Source organism: Nomascus leucogenys, chromosome 3 (genome assembly GCF_006542625.1).
Source record: "Nomascus leucogenys isolate Asia chromosome 3, Asia_NLE_v1, whole genome shotgun sequence".
NCBI lineage: Eukaryota > Metazoa > Chordata > Mammalia > Primates > Hylobatidae > Nomascus > Nomascus leucogenys.
In genome coordinates this window covers 93,942,443-93,964,548 of record NC_044383.1, presented here as the reverse complement: position 1 = coordinate 93,964,548, position 22,106 = coordinate 93,942,443, and the positions used below count along the sequence as shown (strand labels likewise).

At 39.4% G+C, this 22,106-nt stretch overlaps 1 protein-coding gene across 2 annotated transcripts in view; it reads right to left on the bottom strand.

Annotated features, from left to right (window-relative positions):
• SOBP (sine oculis binding protein homolog) overlaps positions 1-22,106 on the bottom strand; it is a 171,308-nt gene that overhangs the window by 111,202 nt on the left and 38,000 nt on the right. For both annotated transcript variants that reach the window (XM_030809531.1, XM_030809532.1), the window contains exon 4: positions 16,265-16,416. In XM_030809531.1, coding sequence (XP_030665391.1) covers positions 16,265-16,416 — 152 coding nt within the window. The remainder of the gene's footprint in view (positions 1-16,264; positions 16,417-22,106) is intronic.

The following is a 22,106-nucleotide window of genomic DNA, read 5'->3' as shown; positions in this document are numbered from 1 at the left end:
TTTTCTCCAGTACATCACCCCATCTCCCTACACACACAGGGAGAAAGAAATTGAGGTCTACATCACCTTTACTTGCCCCTGATCAAACGTTTAGCCAAATATCTAGGCCATGGAACATCAAACATCTCCTTATCCAGAGCTGAATTATATGATCGTAAAAAATTAAAAATTAACCGATATTTACTAAGTACTAAATGACTACATTAGAAATGTGAAAAAATGAGCAAAAGGGCTTGAATGAGGAGAGGAGTTGTACTTTTGGGGGAAAGGAAATATAAAGTTCTAACTCCATTTACTCTGGGGCACTTTAACTTTCCTCTTTCATCGCATTTAATGCAAAATGACACCCTAAATGAAACCCCATAAGGCATCTAGAGTTTTTTTTCCTGAGTTTCTATTTAATTCTGGTTATCTTGATTTAAGCTTCTATAACCAATTTGTGCTTCAATAATACAAATAATTTCTATGAGCTCCACCCCAGTACAGGGCTCGGTAATATGCCTCTTTATAATTAATTCTCTGGATTTATGTTTTGTTGTTGTTGTTGTTGTTTGTTTGTTTTGTTTTGTTTTTGAGATGGAGTCTTGCTCTGTTGCCCAGACTGCAGTGCTGTGGTGGGATCTTGGCTCACTGCAAGCTCCACCTCCCGGGTTCACGCCATTCTCCTGCCTCAGCTTCCCGAGTAGCTGGGACTACAGGCGCCTGCCACCATGCCCAGCTAATGTTTTTGTATTTTTAGTAGAGACAGGGTTTAACCATGTTAGCCAGATGGTCTCAATCTCCTTAACTCATGATCTGCCTGCCTCAGCCTCCCAAAGTGCTGGGATTACAGGTGTGAGCCACCGCGCCCAGCCGGTTTATCTGTTTTTAATTCAACTTATTTATTTATTTATTAGAAATAAGGTTTTGCACTGTCACCTAGGCTGGAGTGCAGTAGCACAATCACCGCTCACTGCAACCTCAAACTCCTGGCTCAAACAATTCTCCTACCTCAGCCTCCCTAGTAGCTGAGACTACAGGTGTGCACCATCACACCTGGCTAATTTTTTTTATATTTTGTAGAAACAGAGTCTTGCTATGTTGTCCAGGCTGGTCACGAACTCCTGGCCTCAAGTGATCCTCCCACCTCAGCCTCCCAAAGTGCTGGTGTTACAGATGTGAGCCTTTGTGCCCAGCCCTTAATTCACTCTTTAAGTCAACTTTGAATGTGCTGAGATTTGGGAGGTCAATATTCTTTTCTACGTATTAAACAATTCATGATAAAGAACGTTGAAAATTATAGGTTGGCTGGGCGTGGTGGCTCACCCCTATCACCTGCACTCCCAGCACTTTGGGAGGCCGAGGCGGGTGGATCATGATGTCAGGAGATCGAGACCATCCTGGCTAACACGATGAAACCCTGTCTCTACCAAAAATACAAAAAATTAGCCGGGCATGGTGGTGGGCGCCTGTAGTCTCAGCTGCTCGGGAGGCTAAGGCAGGAGAATGGCATGAACCCAGGAGGTGGAGCTTGCAGTGGGCCAAGATCACGCCACTGCACTCCAGCCTGGGCAACACTCCCAGCCTGGGCAAGACTCTGTCTCAAAAAAAAAACAAAAAACAAAAAACAAAAATAAAACCAGAAAAAGAAAATTATATTATTGGTACATGGTTTTCTCTGGTGCCAGTAGGCCATGAGATTGGGGATTCCTTTTGTTGTTGTTGGTAAGCAGTATTGACTTGATGTCAGATTTGAAGTTCTATTAGATTTACAGCAGTGGTGTCTGCGCCTTTACATTTGATTCACAAATCCCTCATACTCAATGAACTCTCAATGGTACCACTTTAACTAGAAGTAAGAAGTCATCAAACTAAATTATGGGACTGGGTTGTAAGTCTACCTTCTCTCCCTTCCATTCACCTGCAGTAGTCTAAATCACTCCTTCTCTGAAGCATGCCTTATCAGCTGTGCAGGGCAGTAGAAAGGGGATAATGTTTTCCCAACCCAGAAAACCATCAACTTGGACCCCGAAGCATGACATCCAAACACCTAACTGCAAGACCAGGAACAGCTCACAACTGCTATCCGTGATCATTAACAACCTGCTTGCATTTCCAGGGCTGCCTCCATGGATTAATATATGCACTATGTATTAAACCATCTGCCATGGAGTCTGACTTAGTCTTTCCCCATTGTGGCCAACTGCAAAGGTTACCCCTGAGTGTTAAGAGGCTGAGTACACTTTGATTACATTTACATTTACCAATTCTTTAGTTTTATTATTAGTTCTTTTGTACTCAACAATATACCTTTTCAGGCTTTTGTATCCCATATTTGTATAGCCTGCAGTATAATAAAAATATATTTAATCCTCTGTGTCAACTCTTTTAAAGTTCAGCGTTAGCCTTTTATAAAAATCAGGTTCAAGAAGAATGAACTATACATTTCCTGTGAGAAGGGACATAGCTTGATTATCAGCATATTGTTTGACGTACTTTTGTCTGCTTTTAAAAATTGTCTTTAATGCAGTCAAACATTTAAACGTTAATTTTTTTACTCTAGGCAGGCAACACAATGAGCCCCCTACAGATGGGACCAAGTTCTCCTCTCTGGGGATGCTGACGGTCAGCCCATATCAGGCACGTGAGGATTAAAACATTTTTGTTCCCTTGTGCTCGCTGATGGCTGAGTGAATGGAATTGCATCTGATGTCAGGTTACCTCATTATATGTATATATTTGTAAGCGTTTCTTTTTGGGGGGGAGGGTAATTCTCTGCGGTTTTTCAAATGAAAGCAACTAACAAAAAGTAGCAAATGCTACCTCCTTCCTGTCATCTACTGCCAAATAAGCCATCAGTATTACCAAGTGACACTACTCCTAGTATAAACCCCTGGGATGGTACACTATTGATTTCTCTACTCTGAGGAATATCATCCACTCCTTCCCCAGGTTCTTAATCCAAGGCTGGGCTTTATTCCTTGTCTTCAGTTGTTTATGTTCCTCAAGGGTCTCTTGGGGGGGAGTCAGCCAAACTCTAAATGAATTACTTGGATTTTTGAAAATCCAAACAACTTACCTTACTTTTTTGCAAGGCTATATTTGGTCATTTTTATTTAGGTTTGTATCAAATGCTAACTCAAGACATGAATACTGTTTTGTTTTGTTTTGTTTTTTTGGTTTGTTTGTTTTTCTCAAAGGAGGCTCCTCAAATAGTGACCCTGCAAACTTTGTACTGTTCTGTCATTCCTTAGAGCCTGGCTTTTCTCAAAATTATGATAATGGATACTCACCCATCTCAAATCCAGAGGCTTTCTGTGTGCACATGAGTGCAGGTACCAGCATGCTCATGGGAAGATACTTAGAGGACTGCATCCAGGATGCAGCAAAGTGGACCCTTGAGAGAGGCTGGATGACCCTGCACCCCAGTGACTTCTCCACTCTCAAGTATACATGCTATTTTTAATGCTATCAGCAACATCGCACTTTATTTCCTTCATATGTTTTGGACCCTCTGATTTATGGCACTTAAGCTTCTCAAATTTGCTTCAACTGATTTTCCTTAGAGATTCAAACCACTGTTTAAGTTGCACAAAATTCTTATAAAACCTGCTCTACATCACTGATACAGGACAGGGAAGCTACTCCCAACTGTCCATATACGGCATCTTTCTCTACACTGCTTCCTAAGGTCCTTAGAGCACAGCTTCTGATATCCAGTGTCCATGCATACACTGTCTTCACTATTTTTGGTTGCTTTCCGAAATGTCATCTGTGTGCCCTCTCCATTTCTCATTGGTCTTTAATACGTCTTCTGAATTTCCTAAGATGGATTTTTTTTACCTTCTAAAGGATGCCTTTTTAGTACTAATAAAACTTCCATACTTGTCTGCTTAATCACGCCAGCTTTACTGTCCCCTTTTTCCTTTTTGTTTTTGGCTCAGAGGTATATGAACCATCTGTGCCTCTAAAACAGTTTGCTTAAATAGCCTCCAGGCAGATTTTATGGTTTTTAAGTTTTTTACTTTAACCTTCAGCCTGCTGTTAGCCATTTTCAGCACAGTTTTAAAATCAGCCTCTTTTGGAAATGACTGTCATTATGTGTGGCTTTCAGGAGCTACTAGAACTGGAGAGGAGGCTGCTGACTCCAGCTGAACTGGAAGTCCCTGGTTCACAGTCACCTAAGGCAGGTAAAGGTGTAGCTAGCCTTATAAGGGTCCTCTCTCCCATTTGGCATCTGAAGAGAGATTCAGATACCTCTCATTAGGAATATCCATGTCCACATCACCCAGGTAAGACCCAGGAAGATAAAATCTGAATCACTTACCTGCCTATTTATTTGTCACTACATTTCTATAGAGTTGTCATCATGATTTTAGGTACTAAAATTAGATGCAAGGCTGAAACAAAGAATACAAAGAAAGGGAGGAGAATCCCTTCCTTCCCACCACACCATTGCACCACAAGAATCACCCTCTGTTGCCATGCCAGCAAACATGCTGTTCTGTTTCCATCTTATCACGATTGTCTTGCCCAGGGACCTGAGTGTCAATCCGCAGTTCTCTGTCCTGGAATTCATCATTACCCAAACTTTCTGTCTGCCCTTGCATTAACGTTAACGTAACTATATAGTTCTCTCTATATATAACAAAACTATATCTCTTCACCACACCTAGTGGGGATGAGAGTGAGTATCTGCCCTTTCTGTGGCTCTTCCCAGCAAAAAGTGACTTATCTAATTTATCTTTCAACCACATTCATCAGACAGTAATTACACTATTCTCCTCTCTCAGATCAGTGCATTTTTGCCCAATCTTTTCTCTGTTGTCATTGCTGCTTTTCTAGTACATTTGATAGTTAAGAACACTTAAGCTCTTATAGTTATCATTGTGATTATTACAGTATTATGATGTATTTATAAAATGCTTCTACCTTCAAGAGTTACAAGCTGTATACTCTCTGAAATGATTTAGTATTAATGTGCTAACTCTATAGTCCATGAAGCTGATCGAAAAGTCAGAGCAGGCAGAGGCCAGCAGGCAAGCAACGAATCCCCAAGGATTGGTAGAATGAATCAATGAATGAATGAATGAATGAATTTGCAAACAAATGGATAAACGGGGTTATCATTCCAGGGAATATTTGTTTGTTCAGTTGTTTTCTTGCTTGTGGGTAAAGCGCCATTCCTTCATAAAGAACATGAAATTAGCAAAGAAAGAGCATACCAATGCCAAAATTAGAAATCACACTGTGGTGTCCTCAGCCCAATAAGCTCTTCCTTCTCTCTTTCCTTACTTAACACCTCTTTATCCTTCAGATTTCGGTGCTAGCCCCACTTACTCAGGGAAGCTTCAAGATCTTCTGACAAGTCAACTCACCCTGATAAATGTTCTCATGGGACTGTGCCCAATACTATCATGGCACTTGCCACAGTGATGACTTCACATTTGTGTTATTATTTAAATAAACATCTGTCCCTCAATGGACTATAAGCTTCATGAGGGAAAGGACCAGGTTTTGTTGGCCACTGCAACTCCCATAGTTACTGTTCAACAAATATTTGTTGAATGCATAAATAAATAGATTAATTAATAATGGTGAAAGCTGCAGTCTTCAAGACTTCTACTCCTTTGGCCACCTGAACTTAAAGCATTTAGCCTCAGACTGTATCACAATTCTTCTGAACACTTCTCTTTTCCTTCTGTTTAGCAGACACAGTTTTCAGCCACAAAGAAAGTAGCTTCAATGTGTGGACCAGCTAACTCTTGATGGGTAACAGCAGCCTCATCCCATCAGACTTCTACTCCAAAGCATCTAGCTCCCCACATCCAATACAGTCCTTGGCCAGCCTCTCCTAGGCCACTTACACTGAGGAAACTATATTCTGAGCTATCTGCTGCTGTAATGGCACCACTGTTCCTATTCATAAATGGGGATAACAGCTAACCACAATCCCTTTGTTTTAGTTTTGTGCAATCTCATGTTCTAAAGTCCGAAAAGAGTGGAAATAGTGATCACATCAGTTCTGATACTAGAGCCAATGTTCTAATAATCACGTTTCTCAAAACAGCTGGTGCTGGGTAGAAGAGGTGGTTCATCTGAGGACCCTATGATGACGGCTAACCACATTTTTATCTTTCAATCCACTTTGGATTATTTCTCCCACATGTCAAGGGTAGACAGGCATGACATATCCATTGCGTAAAGAATTCAACCTCATGAATTAACCTCAGGAGATCATCTCTCTTTCTCTCTAGTGGGCATTTGCTGGCATCTCCCATCAGCCATCACTTTGGTCCCCTCCCTAACAGTTCCCTGACTTTCATTGTGGTAGCTACCCCTCCCCATGCTGCCCATGGGCTTCAGAGGAAAATGAGCTTAACCTGAATTTCAGAGGGAAGCCCTGATTGGCTCATGTTAGACATTCCATTGCTCTCTCTCGTCATAGCCCGCGCCCCCCCCCAATTCAGGTGTGAGCATGTAATGTAAGCATAGACAATGAGTATGAATTTCAAGACTCTTTTTTGGAATGCTAGGCCAGAGATTCATTCCAGAGGATGTCAACAAGAAAGTGTGTAGCCCTGATTGCTGCTAGCAGCTGTCCCATGACCACTGGGGAGCTTGCCATGGAATGTGGCCAACACTCTACATGGAAGAATACAGAGATGGAAAGAAATGGGACTGTGATAAGACCACTGTGCTGCTGAATCAACCTGCCCCAAAGTACATACTAGCTTGGGACTTTATAACTCCAAATGATATCTTTTATTGTTGAGGTCTTCTGTTACTTGTATTAAAAATCCTGACACACCCTACAAGTAATCACCAGACTATACCTACTCTCAGAATAAAGCCGACTTCAAAATAATCCCTTTACCCAAAGATGGTCCCTTCAAGATTACCACCTCTTTACCATAATGCTACCTCTACGGCTAGAGTTTGAGAAGGCCCGTGGATGCTGTAGGTCTCCCAGAGCAAGAGTTAGATTCTGTATGGAGCTTGCCTTCTGAGGCCCTAACCTCTCTACCAGGTTGGGGACAAGCCCCACCTGCCCTATAGAAAGAAAATCGCTGTGTCAGAACACTTACCCAACAGCATCCCTCCCTGGTGCCTTTCCTCCCACACCTTGCCCAAAAAAAACAAAACACACAAAAAAACAAAACACACACACAAAACTAAATTGGTTCAATACACTTTTGCTACTGGGAAATGTTTCATAACTACTAATGAATAATTCAGTGAATAAGATATTTTTAGTTTTCTATTGCCAGACACACCCAACTTTGATGCGAATGCTGTTGCCTTTCTTACTCTCCAAATCCCCCTTGCATACAGGATCCTAAATGTGTTACTTCCTTCACAGAGGCCCAATCAACAACAAAAATCAGATCATATCACCCATCCTGCTCAACAGCTTCCAATAGCTGCCATCACACTTAGAATGAACTCCAAACTACTGCCTCTCCAGCCTACGTCATTTGGCTTCTCACCACCTTGATTATTCCGCTCTAGACATCTGTACTTCTTGCTGCTGTTCAAAAATGCCAAGACTGTTCCTGCCTTAGGACCTCTGTTTCTCACTTACTCCCCCTTCTCCACAGGACACTCTGCTGCCAGCTCCTCACACACAACTAGCTCCGTCACTTCCTTCTGTCCCCAGCACACGTCACCTCCTCAAAAATAACTCCTGTGATCCTCAGATATGAAACAGCAGCCCTTCACTAGCCCGCTCCCTCACTCTGCTTTTTTTCATAGCACTTTTTCCTACCTGAAATCATATTACAAAGATATGTTTAAGCCTGTATATATCATCTATCTCCCCTGCTAAAGTGTAAGTCCCTTTAAGACAGGGACTTTTTCTCTTGTTCGAAAGTCTATCCACCAAAACTAAAACATGCTTAGTGCCGTATACGGGCTCAATATATCTTTTTATTTTATTTTTTAAAGAATGAATGGATGATTAAATAACAAGATTTTTTTTAAGTGTGGCTAAAAACAAACAAAAAGCTGTGGGGAGGTACTTATCTCCTATTGGGCAAATTCCCCTTTTTCTTTGATATCAATTTATATTGCTCCACTTATGAAACATACAATCCTACAGATTATCACAGAAAGTGTCACATCCTTCAAAGATTCTCCTTATAACAAAGATTTAGATGTGCAGTCACAAAAATGCTCACCATATTTTAAATAATATGAAATCATTCTATCAAAACAGATTATAAGATAACACATCATTTATGAGATCCATATAAAAATCACTGCTTTACCATGGAATGTTTGGCAAAAGGCCAGTGAAAATTTGCAGTCATAATATCTCAAAATTCCTATTACCCATTGAACCTCCAAAATATAGTTATTGGAGTGGGAGTGGGATTAATTAATGCTAATTAGCTAATCAAGAAAGTTTAAGTTTCTGTGACAAAAATCAGATGCAAAATCTTTGAATTATGTCATAACTTCTACTATTTCGGTAGAAAAATAATCATTTCAAAGTCAAGGCACTTGTTTTTCTACAATCAAAGGTGGTTAAATACCTTTAAATACATTTCAACATATTTATGAAGGAATTATCCTACATGCCTCCAAAGCTCTCTCATAAATCAGTATAATGTTTCCAAAGCACATTTGGAAGTACAAAATTCATATCTACTAACTATATTTTCCTGTATTTGAAGATGAATTAAGCAGAAAATACATTAATGTCTGAATTTATAATAGGAGTGGCTAACCCTCAACCATAGCAAACTAATGAGGAATATTTTACCGTGGAAAAATTAATCAGGGCTCTCCAACACTATGCAATTTGACACTTTGAGGACTTAATCAGGAATGGATTTTATTCCACTATTTACTTTTCATCATGGGGATGACTTACAAAGACACTACCTGTTAGAACAAATATAATTCTTGAGCTTAATCTTGTCACTTTAAAGAAATTTATTTTAAATAATATTCCATAGTTTAAAAATAGTCCTCGCAGAAGCAACATTACTAAGATTATGTCATTTCTGGGCCAAATTCCGCTCTCAAACATTGAGCAAATATCAACATAGACACAGTGAGCCTCAGAAACTGAATGTGACTAACCCTCTGTTAGCAATGAGACAACACAAATTCTGGGAGGTTGTGACTGCTGGACATGGACTTCCATCCCCAGCCATCGATTATCACTATCTTTGTTAAAGACTACAGGAGTTTCATTTAACTAGAGTGCTCAGTAAATTGCAGCAGAGTTCAAGCATCTTTATGGATTCATTAAACCATTGATCTGCCTCACAGAGCTTGTAGTAGAGCCCAGCTCTGGCCCACAGCCTGTGTTTACAGAGAATGCAATAGACTGATGTTTGTAACCTCCAAAGGCAGTCTGTCAGTAGACATTAGATTCCACTGTGTGCACAGCCACCCTAAGAGTGGATTGTAACATAGGGAATTTCCCATTCTCAGTCTCAACCGCTGGGACAGAAATGAAGTGACCATCTGTAGCAAGATTTTCTTTATTCCATTCTAATCTGTGATAATATAAACAAAGAGCAAAGAGCCCAAGGAACAAAGAATTACACATGGCTTGGCCAGTTCACACTTCTGCTTATGTGTACAAAAGCTATCCAGAGGTATTGAAATGGAGGAGAAATTAAAATAATCACAGGCATGCCTATAGCTTGGATCCCCCATGGGGCTTCTCAAGTATACTAGGCATTGTGACCAGACATTGCAAAGGTGTACGAGAAAAATTCAGGACTCAATCTACTACCTTAAAATATCTCAAGGCAAGCCACCTGCCCTTTTATGCCTGCACTTATTCAGATACTTAACATTTTTAACAAAGCACTGAATCAACAGAGTATAGCTACTATTCCAGGAAAATGAATAATCATTATCTCTTGGTTTCTCAGGACAGTTCACCAAGCACTCTCAGAACCTTCTCCCTCCTCTGGTTTTTATTAATAAGGTCTCACAACACCTTCCTTTTTAAGTCAGGCACAAAGAGTAACTCTGTGCTGAATGCAGCTTATGATCAGAGAGTCACATCAAAATGACCTGTAAGATAATTCTTTAAATGCTCATTCTTCAGATAAAGCTGAACACTGTTAGTGGCAAGGTGAGAGTGTTGGAAATGTAAGTGACTGGATCGATACGGAGAATGTTCGTCCCAAATACATAGATCCCTTCCTGATCATTTGTTTCACTGAATTGCCCATTGCCCAAACAGACAGTCGGACTATGAACTCCAAACATGCACATTCATCACTCTGCAGAAGCAGTCACCAGAACACAATGTGGCTGATGCAATCTGACACTGTGGTTAATGTTAAAAGGGAGCGTGCCTTTTAGATGGATTGGATAATTACCGGCAGTTCCGATGAGAAAAAACCTGATTTAAGTGAACAGCATTAGCCATCACCAGAAGGATGGCCAGAGATGTACTATGTCTGAAAATTAACATTCCAGCATATACGTCAATAGCCCTGTGTATTGATCCCCAGGTGACCGGATTCTGATTTATGAAAAATTCCCTCTCTTCCTTCCGCTCACTGAAAAATGTTGAACACAGACCGGGGCTTGAAGCTATTTAGAGTTTTCATCAACTCTTCACATTTAATCTAAAATATCTAATGTTATTCAGAAACTGATGTCCATTCTGGCTAATGGGTTAGAATTATTGCTGTTTCCTTCACAGTCTCCCAACATGTGGCTCATTAAAAACTAGAAGTGGTTGCTGTTCCTTTCAGTACAAACCCACTTGCCCCATGCTGTGTTCCAGGTGTCCCTTAGACCAGAGTTTCTCAAGTGATTTTCAAGTGTTTTGGTGAGCATGAAGTCACATACCTCTCCCCACGCTTCTGATGGCTTTCTAGAGTACTGTGTCCCACCCTGTCTGCAGAACCTCTGCCTTGGAACACTTTCTAGCTCTCCTCAAGAGCCTGTGTGTCACTTTAAATGGACCCATACTTTACTTCCCTAGCCAGAACTTTCCTGCTCTAACCCTACTCCCAAATGTGTTTCCAAGGGCTGATGTTTATCCCTCCTCTGTGAGGCTTTTTCCAGCCTCTCATTTGCAGCAGCTCATCAATATTCCATTCTGTATTTCAAAATACAAGACAATAAGAAACAATTGGGTTTGCTGTTCTTTCCCCAGAGCTTTCTGAGAACACCCCTGTTTGCTATGACCAAAAGAGAGCTCAGCCACTGGCCTGCAGACTAAATCCCTGGGAGGAGAAGCCACTGTACACATGAGGCAGTGGATAGGCTTATAGCACAGTACTAAGGGACATTGCAAAACCAAGCAATCATCCTGCAGGCCAGGGTGCAGCTGGACAGATCCAGGAGGCTCACTGGCGGCTGTCAAAACCAAGGGGAATCCACAGGAAGAACCCTGGGGCTTCCCAGTTGCATTTACTTGTGGGCCAAAGATATTTGCAAGCAACTGGCAAAAGCAAGTCTGTGGCCTGAGCTTCAGGTGGTCAGGGGACATTAATTGCAAGTAATTTCTTAATGTCCTTCTCCAAGCCTTCATGAATGATAGCCATTTTGCAAATTAAATCTTGCAGGTATTTAAAGGAAAAAGAGTAGGCAGGTTAATCACTAGATTAACAGGGCAATTGTTACACATTTCTTCTGCACTACTTGGTTCTAAAATTAAGTCTGAAACTGAGAAATCTTTCCCAGGATATATTCAACTTTAATAAAAAGACAAATAGACTATGTCTAAATAAAATATAACTCCAAATAACATGATGATACATGCTAATTAGAGATGGGTTCTTCCAAAAGAAATCTCTTCTAAGAAGAGATCACTGTATAACCAAGAATATAGTTTGAAAGTAAAAGAAATGCTAATAATACAATATTCTCCTCCTTGAATATTTATGTTATTATTATAATGATTGTTAGGAAATCTTAATGGCATCATTTGCAAATGTTGTTTCTGTCTATATAATCTTTTTCTTTTTAATGCATCCTTATCTTCATCTCTGAGCCACATTGGTTTCTTCCCACTATGGTCTGTTGGGGAACAACATTATGATGTTGAAGAAGTATTTCGATCTTTTTTTTTTTTGAGATAGGGTCTTGCTCTGTTGCCCAGGCAGGAGTACAATGGCATAGTCATGGCTCATTGCAGCCCCAGCCTCCTGGGCTAAGCAATCCTCCCATCTCAGCCTCCTGAGTAACTGGGACTACAGGTGAGCACCATCACAGCCAGCTAATTTTTGTATGTTTTGTAGAGACAGGGTCTCGCTCTATTGCTCAGGCTGGTCTTCAACTCTTGGGCTCAAGCAATCCTCCTACCTCCACCTCCCAAAGTGCTGGGATTACAGGCACAAGCCATGGCGCCCGGCCTTTCAAATTATGAAAAAACTAGAACAAGGAAGCAAAACTTTGGTGCTCTTAGGAATTTGTATTTACTTGTAAATTATCAACATTCCTAATCCATAAAGAACACTAAAAACTTGAGATCTGAACAACAAAAGTAAACAATCATCCTTTACATTGCCTGTAGTGGCCATTTGTCTTGACTTTTAATTTCCTTCCTGATTTTTGGATATTAGTTTGGACAATAAGATATTTCCCATCTAAAAGGAAAGAGATCAAACACAGGCCATTTGGAAGTGACTAACATTTGTGGTCTTGTTTGTTACTCCTTTTTAGAGGGATAATGGTTACAAGACATTACTCCCTTAGGAAAGAGTATTTTTAAGTGTGTATTACTATGCAAAGTAAAACTGTGTTAGCAAGTTGGACTAAATGTTTCTACAAGAGTGCAAAATCACTAAGGAGTCTCTGCAACTTTCCAATTCCTAGATGAATTACAAGGACAGAAATGCTCTCAAGTCCAAAAATGGGCTGGGAAAAGAGTGAGCTATTAGTTCCTTGAAAAGTCTCTAATACATGAAATAATGAGACTGACATCCCATTGTCCATACAATGCCCACAGACTACATAAGTATTTTTCTTACCCGTTGTTTCAAAAACTTTTAAGCCAGCAAATAAGCATTTGGGGATAAGAACCCTACAAAATATATTATGAATTAACACTATCCACTTCCTAGAGCCAACATTCTGAAATGTGTAAACTAGTAGTTAGAGTCCTTAAGTGAATACAGCTGTGATTCATGGGCCTTTCCTGGCAGTGTTAAGTATTTTGAAGAAAGCCTAATATTCGTAGCAATCCAGACAACTCTTCAAATAAAAATTTAAATTCAGTTAAAAATATAACCTATATACTATATAGGTTAACCTGGCTTCAATCCATCCCACCTTATTGCATAGTGACAGTCTGTGAGAGATGTATGTGACACTTTCAACCCACCCCAATAAACAGAGAAACCCAAAGAGAAATGAAGGATTGAGAGGCAAAAGAAATTTAAAGAGCCCATTTTCAGTGGGCCATCATTTTGAGAGTTGGGTTATTTTTGTCCTTGTTTTCAGCAGCAAATCAATTCCTGACTCTACACCCAAGCGTGTGTGAAGAGAAACGCACTGAGACCACAAGCACAGCTGTCCAATTTACATTCACAAATGCAGGTGTTGCTCAGACACAAAACAGAGGTCAGCTGAATACTGCTCCTAATTAGCTACCTTTTCTACCAGGATTTTTCTTTGTAAAGTTATGCATGCAATTTGGGTTCAACTTAGAGACCATTTTTAGATCCCAGCATGCTATCCAGCAAGAAGCGGGCTGTCATTATAAAGCATAATTTACAGCACAGTTAATTTTATGTTTTTTTTAAGTCTACACTATACCTAAGGCAAAAATTCTGTTCTGCACACACACACATTATTCACTCTGTTTTCTATCCACTTCTCAAAACTTAAAAAAGGTAGAATTTAGCCAGAAAAAAAAAATCTGTTATGTAGGAATGGGAAGAATTTTGCCCTTTTTCTAAGATTAAGAAAGTCCACAATTTAATTAACAAGGACTAAGGACTTTGTTAAATGATACAAGAAGAGAAGTAGCTATTTGCTATTGTCTTCAGTACGGAACACCCAGGGGCTTATTACAAGCAGTTCTTAGAAATGGCAGGATGGAGACTGGTATCTAATACAATCCATTAGGAAACCCAAGCCCTAAATAAAATGACCACAAAATCCTATCAGTTAACAGAAATGCAGCAGCTGTACATGTTTATTGTAATACAATATAATATTGTAATAGAGATAACACTCTTTAAAATTAAAAAAAAAAAAAAAGAAGCCAGCAAATGATATGACTAGTTTATTTCTCTATTTGGAAACACACACACACACACACACACACACACACACACACACACACAAGAAGGCATAGCACGTCAAAGCTTTGGGATATATAAGGAAGGATGAAGACTGCAGAGAAGGGAGGAATTGTTTATACACTAATAGATAACTGGGATCAGCTGGCAAAGTCACTGGCTAAACACCAAACCGCTGCAACTTCCAGGTTTAGCAAGATGTTCAAAGACATACCCCAATAACTCCTGGTAGAAAGTGAAATGTGATGGTCCTCCTCCCACTGCTGACTTTACCTGCTGTAAGTATTCCAAATGCTAATTCCTATCCTGGCTCCTAGTTATCCATTTTTCAAAAATGTACCCTATGAAAGCTTAAATTCAGTTTGATCTTAAACTTCATAACGATGTAAACAATATAGATATAGATATGGTATCCTGGAGTGTTTTTCCAAATGGAATCAGGTGCCTTTCTTCAAAAGCTCACCATAAAATACAGTTTGCAAAATATAACATGTATCACCAGGATTGTGACAAATCCATCTTGCTTGATTTTAGTCCCTAAAGGCAGCCCATCAAGATTCAGACCCATAACCCTTCAGAATTATAGAAAGACAAAAAGCCCTGTTCTATAGCCATCTTCTGGGATGGAATGCAAAGTATTTTGTTGTGGTAAGTAGGGCTTTGAAGAAGAAAGCACTGGGCCCACTCCTGGGGTTGTTACTCCAGCGCTCGGCATTCAAAACGGGAGCCCCAGGGTCTCGGAGATCATTTTAATCCCCTTATATTAAAACAAAACTGTCTCCCATGCATCGTTCTTCCCACCCTCCTCCCCAGATTCACTGGCTCCTCCCAGGGGAAAGTGAACTTGACTGCTGACAGTCCCAAAAGAATTCCAAACAATTTCCTTACTTGCCTCTCTGTTCCAGTGAAGATTATGAGCCTAACTCTTAGAGACTGCTACTAAAATTCCACCCTGCTGAATTCTGCAGCTAATTCTTTCAGCATTATGTTTTTTGGCAGAATGAATGTGACCCAAATTTGCAGGAGATAATTTGCTGCAACAGTGCTTCTTGCAATGCAGTGAGCCCATAATTAGCATTTCAGGATTGCAAATATCACACTTTTAGAAAAATAATAATTGTTTGCTTCAAGAAAGAACAGATTTGGATCTTGTATTATAGAAATGGAAACAACAAAATGTGGACAATTTTAGTAAAGATTTTATGAATTAAGGAAGCTTTACATATCAATGGAAAATAATTGAGGACTAGCAAGTTACCTCAGTAGTTGGTGGCAAAGGCTACAGCAGTTCTTTAAGGATTCAGAAAATAGTTGTGCGCATGTGCGTGTGATTGTAAAAACATCATGCATTCCATTTCCCATCCATGGTGGCTAACACTATTCAAAAAGGACATTTTCAGACCTGGGATGTCTTTAAAACAAAACAAAAAAAAAATTCTAACGATGGCTGTTCCTGTGTTTACCCACCATGCTTCTCACAAATGCTTGGCTGTGTGAGCAATGTTGTTTCACGTATTCATGATTTCATCTTTTCTCAATATCAATCAGCTTTAACATAAGATGTCAAGAGAGACTTGACATTTTTCTTGACAAGAACTTGTGGGCCAGATTTTGAAAAGAGCAATAGCAATATTTCCACTGGGTACAAGAATTAAACTAAGTGGGCTAAAACTTTCTGGCCATGCTTTTGTGGCTAATTACTTGGCTTTTATAAGAAATATCTATCACTTATCTTTCATGGACTCAGAGTGCAGGCTGCACTCTACTGCTGGAAGGACACTGGCCATGAGGATACCAGCTGTGATCACAGTGTCCTCATCAGATTCATTCACCCTCTCAGAACACAAACACTAAGCCAAGAGAAACACATTAGAAGGGGATTCCTTATTCCAAAAGGTTAAGCATGACACAGAAGGGGAATCAACAAAACAGAAAGAATAAAAATATAAAGTAAAAGGTGCGCAGTGTTTTCCACTAGAAGCTATGAGGCACATGCGCAGTGTGGGCTGGTGAGGCCTCTGGGGGGCCGCCTCTCTCTCCGGTGCTCTTACCTTATTTCTCTTGAAGTAGGCTCGTCGGCAGGCTGCAAAGCACTTCTCGCTGCAGAAGCTTTTCACCTCACTTCCCATACTCAGGGAATAGCGCTTGATTCCCACTTTCTGGCACCAGGCACACATTATTTGTACATTTGACACATCATCTTCTATAATAAAAGTATAAGAAAAATGTTCATATCAGAAGCAAACATCCCTTTAAATTTAGACACACCCTGAACCTGACAGAGCTACCCGGGCCTGATTTTAGTTTCTGGACCTTGGAGGAGAAGTGCTTTTTCTTTCTCTCTCTCTCTCTCTCTTTTTTTGGCTCCTAAGTTTCCAAAAGACATTTACTTAAAAACCAGAGCATGACTGCAGAGCCACAAAGGCTCCTAGGGCTTCTTAGCCTGGTTTTAAAAAAAAAAAAAAAAAAAAAAAAAAAAAGCTTCATCTGCCTAGTTAAACCAGCCCCAGTACTAACGAAGCTTGTAAAATAACCCATTTCTTCAAAGGTCCTGTGAAAGCCTGCAGGATCTGCACTGGGTGGGACAATTTGTAGGGTGCTAATTTACAAATGGAACACCCTCATGTGAACCTTGACCAGGCGCCAGGCTCAACCATGGCATGTTCCCTATTACTGTTAAATGATATGTGCTATTGTTTACTCTTGCAATGTAATAATTCCCAAGCAATGCGTTTAGTCAAAAAAGGAAAGATGTGCACGGCCAGATTCTGGCAATGGAAAGGGACAAGCCTGGCTCGCTGAACAGACTCTGACAATGCAGCCTTCCGGCGCTGGTGTCCTAAGGGAGATGCAGGCCTGATTGAAATTCTCCTCCATGTGATGTGGTTCATGGGCCCTGGATGGAGGGATGGTAACGGGAATGTCAGATCATTCTCAGCCAGATTGGTGGTCCTCCCAGCCCCTCATGTCATGGCATGGGGTTGCTCAGAATGAATTTAGGTGGTTTGCAAATATTTCCACTATTTAAATTGTATTTCTTTTCCTTTGTATGAGAAGAAAACAAATTTAACTATTTAATGAGCCCATGACATCACAAATACTACTGCTTAAAACAAAGAAAGGATTTTAAAATGAGTCAATTAGTAAAATATATTCCGTAAATCAAATTGCAGGCGGTCAGAAGTTATGACAAACATTATGATGGTGATATTCAGGTCTGGGAAAAACTGGCCTCTTTGAGAGGTGGGTGGGGGTGAATAAAAGGAAACTTTAAGTAGACACCTAAGTAATATTTCCTTGTTGCCTCTTAACCGTTTTTGCTACATCTTGAGTTTTCTCTGTCCTCCCAATTGATAGTGACTCTGTGTGTGTGTGTGTGTGTGTGTGTGTGTGTGTGTGTGTGTGTGTGAGACTGACTGCCACATCTCTTCTTCCTTTATGGAATTTTTTTTTTTATTAACCCACACTCACGCTCCAGACATGAATGGTAATCACAAAATCCCCAACAAGCACTAGTACAGTGTTGTCTGATTTCTGGATAAAATCCCCCAAAGACTAACTGCTAAGCAAGGCCTGGTCCATGAGTTGTTGACATATTCAGGGTTCATAGAGTCTGTCATGCAATCATTTCATTTCCAGCGAAAAGATTTGGTTTGAGGCAGTGTGGTCATCAGCCTGCAAAATTAGAAGCAAACTAATTTGTAGTGCAGATATACGGCTTTTTTCCCCCTGAGTATCACCACTCAGAACTATGTGCAGCATTTTATTTACCTCAATGGAATAAATATTGCCATTTTAATGACCTTTTTGTATTTCACAAATTACATATTGTGATCTATTGTTATCAAATGAGATAGTATAAAAATGACCTTTGATGTCAAACATTTTTGATAACTTTCTTTAAACGGCATAATATGAATTCAAATCTCAAACAATTACTGTATTTAATAATTTGTTCTATTCAAGCAAGCTTTGTGATATTTCAGGAATATCCTTAACAAAAAAAAATTTAAAATAAATAAATAAAAGCAAGGTTTTATTTATATTTTACATGATCTCTAATATGACATCTCTCCACATATGAACATTTTACATGGTATGAAAAATTAGCAAAGCTTTATAATTTACCTTAGTGTATGGAGGAGTTTTCTTAGATTAGAAAGAGCATATATTTTAAAATAATCACCTGTCTTTACTAAACTAGATAGCAACTAATAGTTTCTATTTGTCCCAATTGATAAGATGCTTTAAAATCTTAAATTCCTGAAAAAGAAGATACAGCAGAATTCTCATAAATGATCCACTGGCAGTAAGCTTGATTCTGGTGAAATCTGTAAGGAAAAAAATGTATGCGGGATATCACCTGGCCTCACAGTTTAATGAGGAGACCCCACTTCCCAAGGAGGAGCCATTTTAGAACATGCATTAGGTCCCCCTCATTATTTCTTCCTTTAAATAATCTGATTTGGGAAACAAAGCATAAAATTGTTTAAGTCCTAGATCTTCAGCTATAATGGACCAACACTGAGATGAGAAAAAATAGAGTGCAAAGCTATTCACAAGGCCAGGCGCTTAGCATGCAGCTTGGGCCTGGCCTGAAGGAATGACGCTTGAGGCCAAAGGGCAGCTCCAGGGTCTTTCTCAAGCTTCAATCCATCATCACCAGACAGACCCACTTGTCATTTTTTAAAGGGAGGCAAAAATACTTTCTTACAAAGGACCTAACAAATAAATGAACAAAAAGGTAGAATTTTAAAACAGATTATTTCTTATAAATCATTCTTACTACAAAGCAACAATATGAGATGAGACCAAATATATTGTGCACTTTTATATCTGGCAGCTGGAAAAACTTCTAGAATGATGGTTAGCATCTGCCTCGTTAAGTAAGTCAACGTTCCTCGCAGCTTTTCGTACAACTCCATTTCATAAAGGTATATGCTTTGGAAAAAGCCCATCAGATTTCTCCTTTTCTAGTATTAAACTGTTGTCAGCAGCTAATGATCTAAAGAACAGTCTGATAATTGGGTTATTCAAAAAATTTAAAAAACATTTTCCGATATTTCAGGCATTCTAGATTTATAAAAGTCATTTATATTAGTAACAGATTTTAGAAACTAATAAAGAACAGTGATTATCTAAATTAATAATGTCAGACAAACTATAGTTCAAAATTCTGTCACCAGACATGAGATGGTGTCCCCATCTTATGACTGCACCCCTAGAAAAGTGAACGCTTCTTAAGTGGTTAAAGTCAAAGGGATCAGTCCACTTCAACACCTGCATCTCTTTCTACCTGAAACATGGAAATGAAATGCATGCTTTACAATAAACATGGAAATGAAATGCATGCTTTACAATAAACATGGAAATGAAATGCATGCTTTACAATGGCAAAACAGAAGGTTTCAGCACTTTAACTTTTCTAACTTGATCTGCTTAAAATTTTTTTTTTCTACTTTAAAAAATATTTCTTCAAGTTAGGGAAAACCTAATTACCTGTCTTACATTTTGGCTAACGGTCTGTGCCATTAGAGGCTTCAGATTACCTCAGAGAAGATTCACATGACAGATTTTTACATTATATTATCTTACAGCCATCAGCCTGTGCATTTTTATAATAAACAATGCAACAACAAATGTAAAATGTTTACAGCATTAAATCACATTCCCAAAGAGAACGGTTTGTATAACATAATAAAATTTTCATATGATAATATCATATAAATATGTATCAGTCAAAATAAGCATATTTCAATTAATCATGAAAAATTTGTACCACCTCTTCAGAATTTAATTAAGCAGACGTTTAAGGCATTTTCTTTCCAATCTAATGTTCCAAGAGCTATAGAACATTTTTCTACTTTACATCCCAGAAGTTCAGATTACTCCAAGATGAAATCAAAATTGTATTTATTTATTATAGTGCAGAGAAGTATGAGATCAAGCATTTCTGGAATGCCCTGCTGAAGTTGTTTGAGAAATTGCCTTATCTGGTGACTTTTAAAAATAAGGATGGCCATTGGTCAGTGATCTTCTTGGGGCATTTAAATTGGCTGTAAACATGTATACTAACTTACCTGACCAGTGCCCAAAGAAAATCAGTAGGGCATTAATGGACTCCAGGCAATTAAACTGTAGATTTACCACACCTTTTTAACTTTCATGGGAGTCCAAGACTGAGGGGAAATTCCGAAAGTATTTGCTGGGACATCTATCTCCTCCAACAGTTCCTAGAATGCACACATCCAGATAATCAATGAAAGACCTGGATTATATTTGAGACAAGTTACAAGGCAGTCTGAGGAGACTCCTGTGTGTTCCCCATGCCATGAAATGACATGAAATGGCCCATGGCCAGGCTGCACTGTGTCAACCTACTTGTTGCAGCAGCTATATTTAAAAACAGAATAAAGTCAAGGCCTGGAAAGCACGCAAGAAACTGAAGTTTGCTTTCCTCATAGCTGCTGCGAAAAAGAAATTCCTTTTTGAAATAATTCAATTCCAAAGACTTTAAAGCAATCTAACTTAAAGTTTCTACAGAGCCCACCAGGAGCTTCTGAACAATTCCCTGTGTTCTAGAAGTGAACATAAAAGGAGACCCAGAGAAAACTGGGACCACTAAACCACAAAGAACATAATGATAGTTAGCAACACTTAGTAGGTGCCCGCACAGTGCATGGCTCATTTCAACGTTATTTAATCTTTTTCACAACCACCACCAACCAGGCAGGTACTAACATTAATCTCCATGTGCAAATGGGGAAAGTGAGTTTATATGTTAAGTAATTTGCTCCTAATCACACAATAAGTATATATCAGAGCCTTATGGAGAACCAGGCCATCTGATTCCAGAGCCCAAGCTCTTGACCACTACACCTTAGAGACCACAGCTTTTCTAAGCAGTAAGATTATAAACCATCCTCACAGACCTCTCTCCACAAAAAGAACTAAAAGCTGTCACAGATTTTGCAACTTACACAGCACACTGCTCAGTAACACAACAATAGACAAAGAAAATGAAATCAAAAAGGTCAAAATGTCTTTGAGGAGACAGCTGAAGTGTTAATCAATATTTGTTGATTGATTTTCAAAAAACAAGTTAAAGGCCCACTGCGCAAGCCTTTACTTCTTTATGACTATGAGACATGGATTTGCTGCAAACATTCTGTATAACTTGCACCAGCAAGTGCTACTTAAACATTAAATGATAAGACAGGCCCAATAATATGTGGATCTCAAGAAGCAGTTATTCTACCCACAGGCAAGCAATACTCTTGCCAGCCTTCTCTTTTCTAAGGAGCAGGGATCACAGCAGAACATGGATAAAACTGGCTTTCCATGTGGTTGAAATGGGAGACCCCCTACCTCTGTAATTTCAAGGGTGCCAATAAGAATATCCTAGCTTCAAAAAATTATCCTTCAGCTGCTCACTAAGATTAAATTCTACCACTAGAAGGTCATTTCTTTGGCTAAATGTTTCTTATGAGCCATTAAAACACAAATTCCCTGAAAGCAAGGAGGCTCAACATATACTTGTAAATAATGATTTATGCTTTGAAATGAATGATTCTTTCTGAAGAATATGTTTTTACAAGGAATGGGAAGAAGGGCTGAGGATAGGGTTCCAATGAGAAAGGTAGAGAGGCAAAGATGGGAGAGTTGGGACATATTACTTAGCTAATCTCTAGCCTTGGAAAAAGCTAGGGCAACCTGAGGGCAGCCAAAGGAAGGCAGTGTGGACAGGGTGATGACACTGTAGAACATGTCAAATGTTCAGAGTGCCTTTTAAGTATGAATATGAAACACAGTAGACAATGGCATATAGCTAAGGATTGCCAGAAAAGAAAAGCAACAGGCAGATCCACTTAGGATAATCTCAAGGGGGTGACT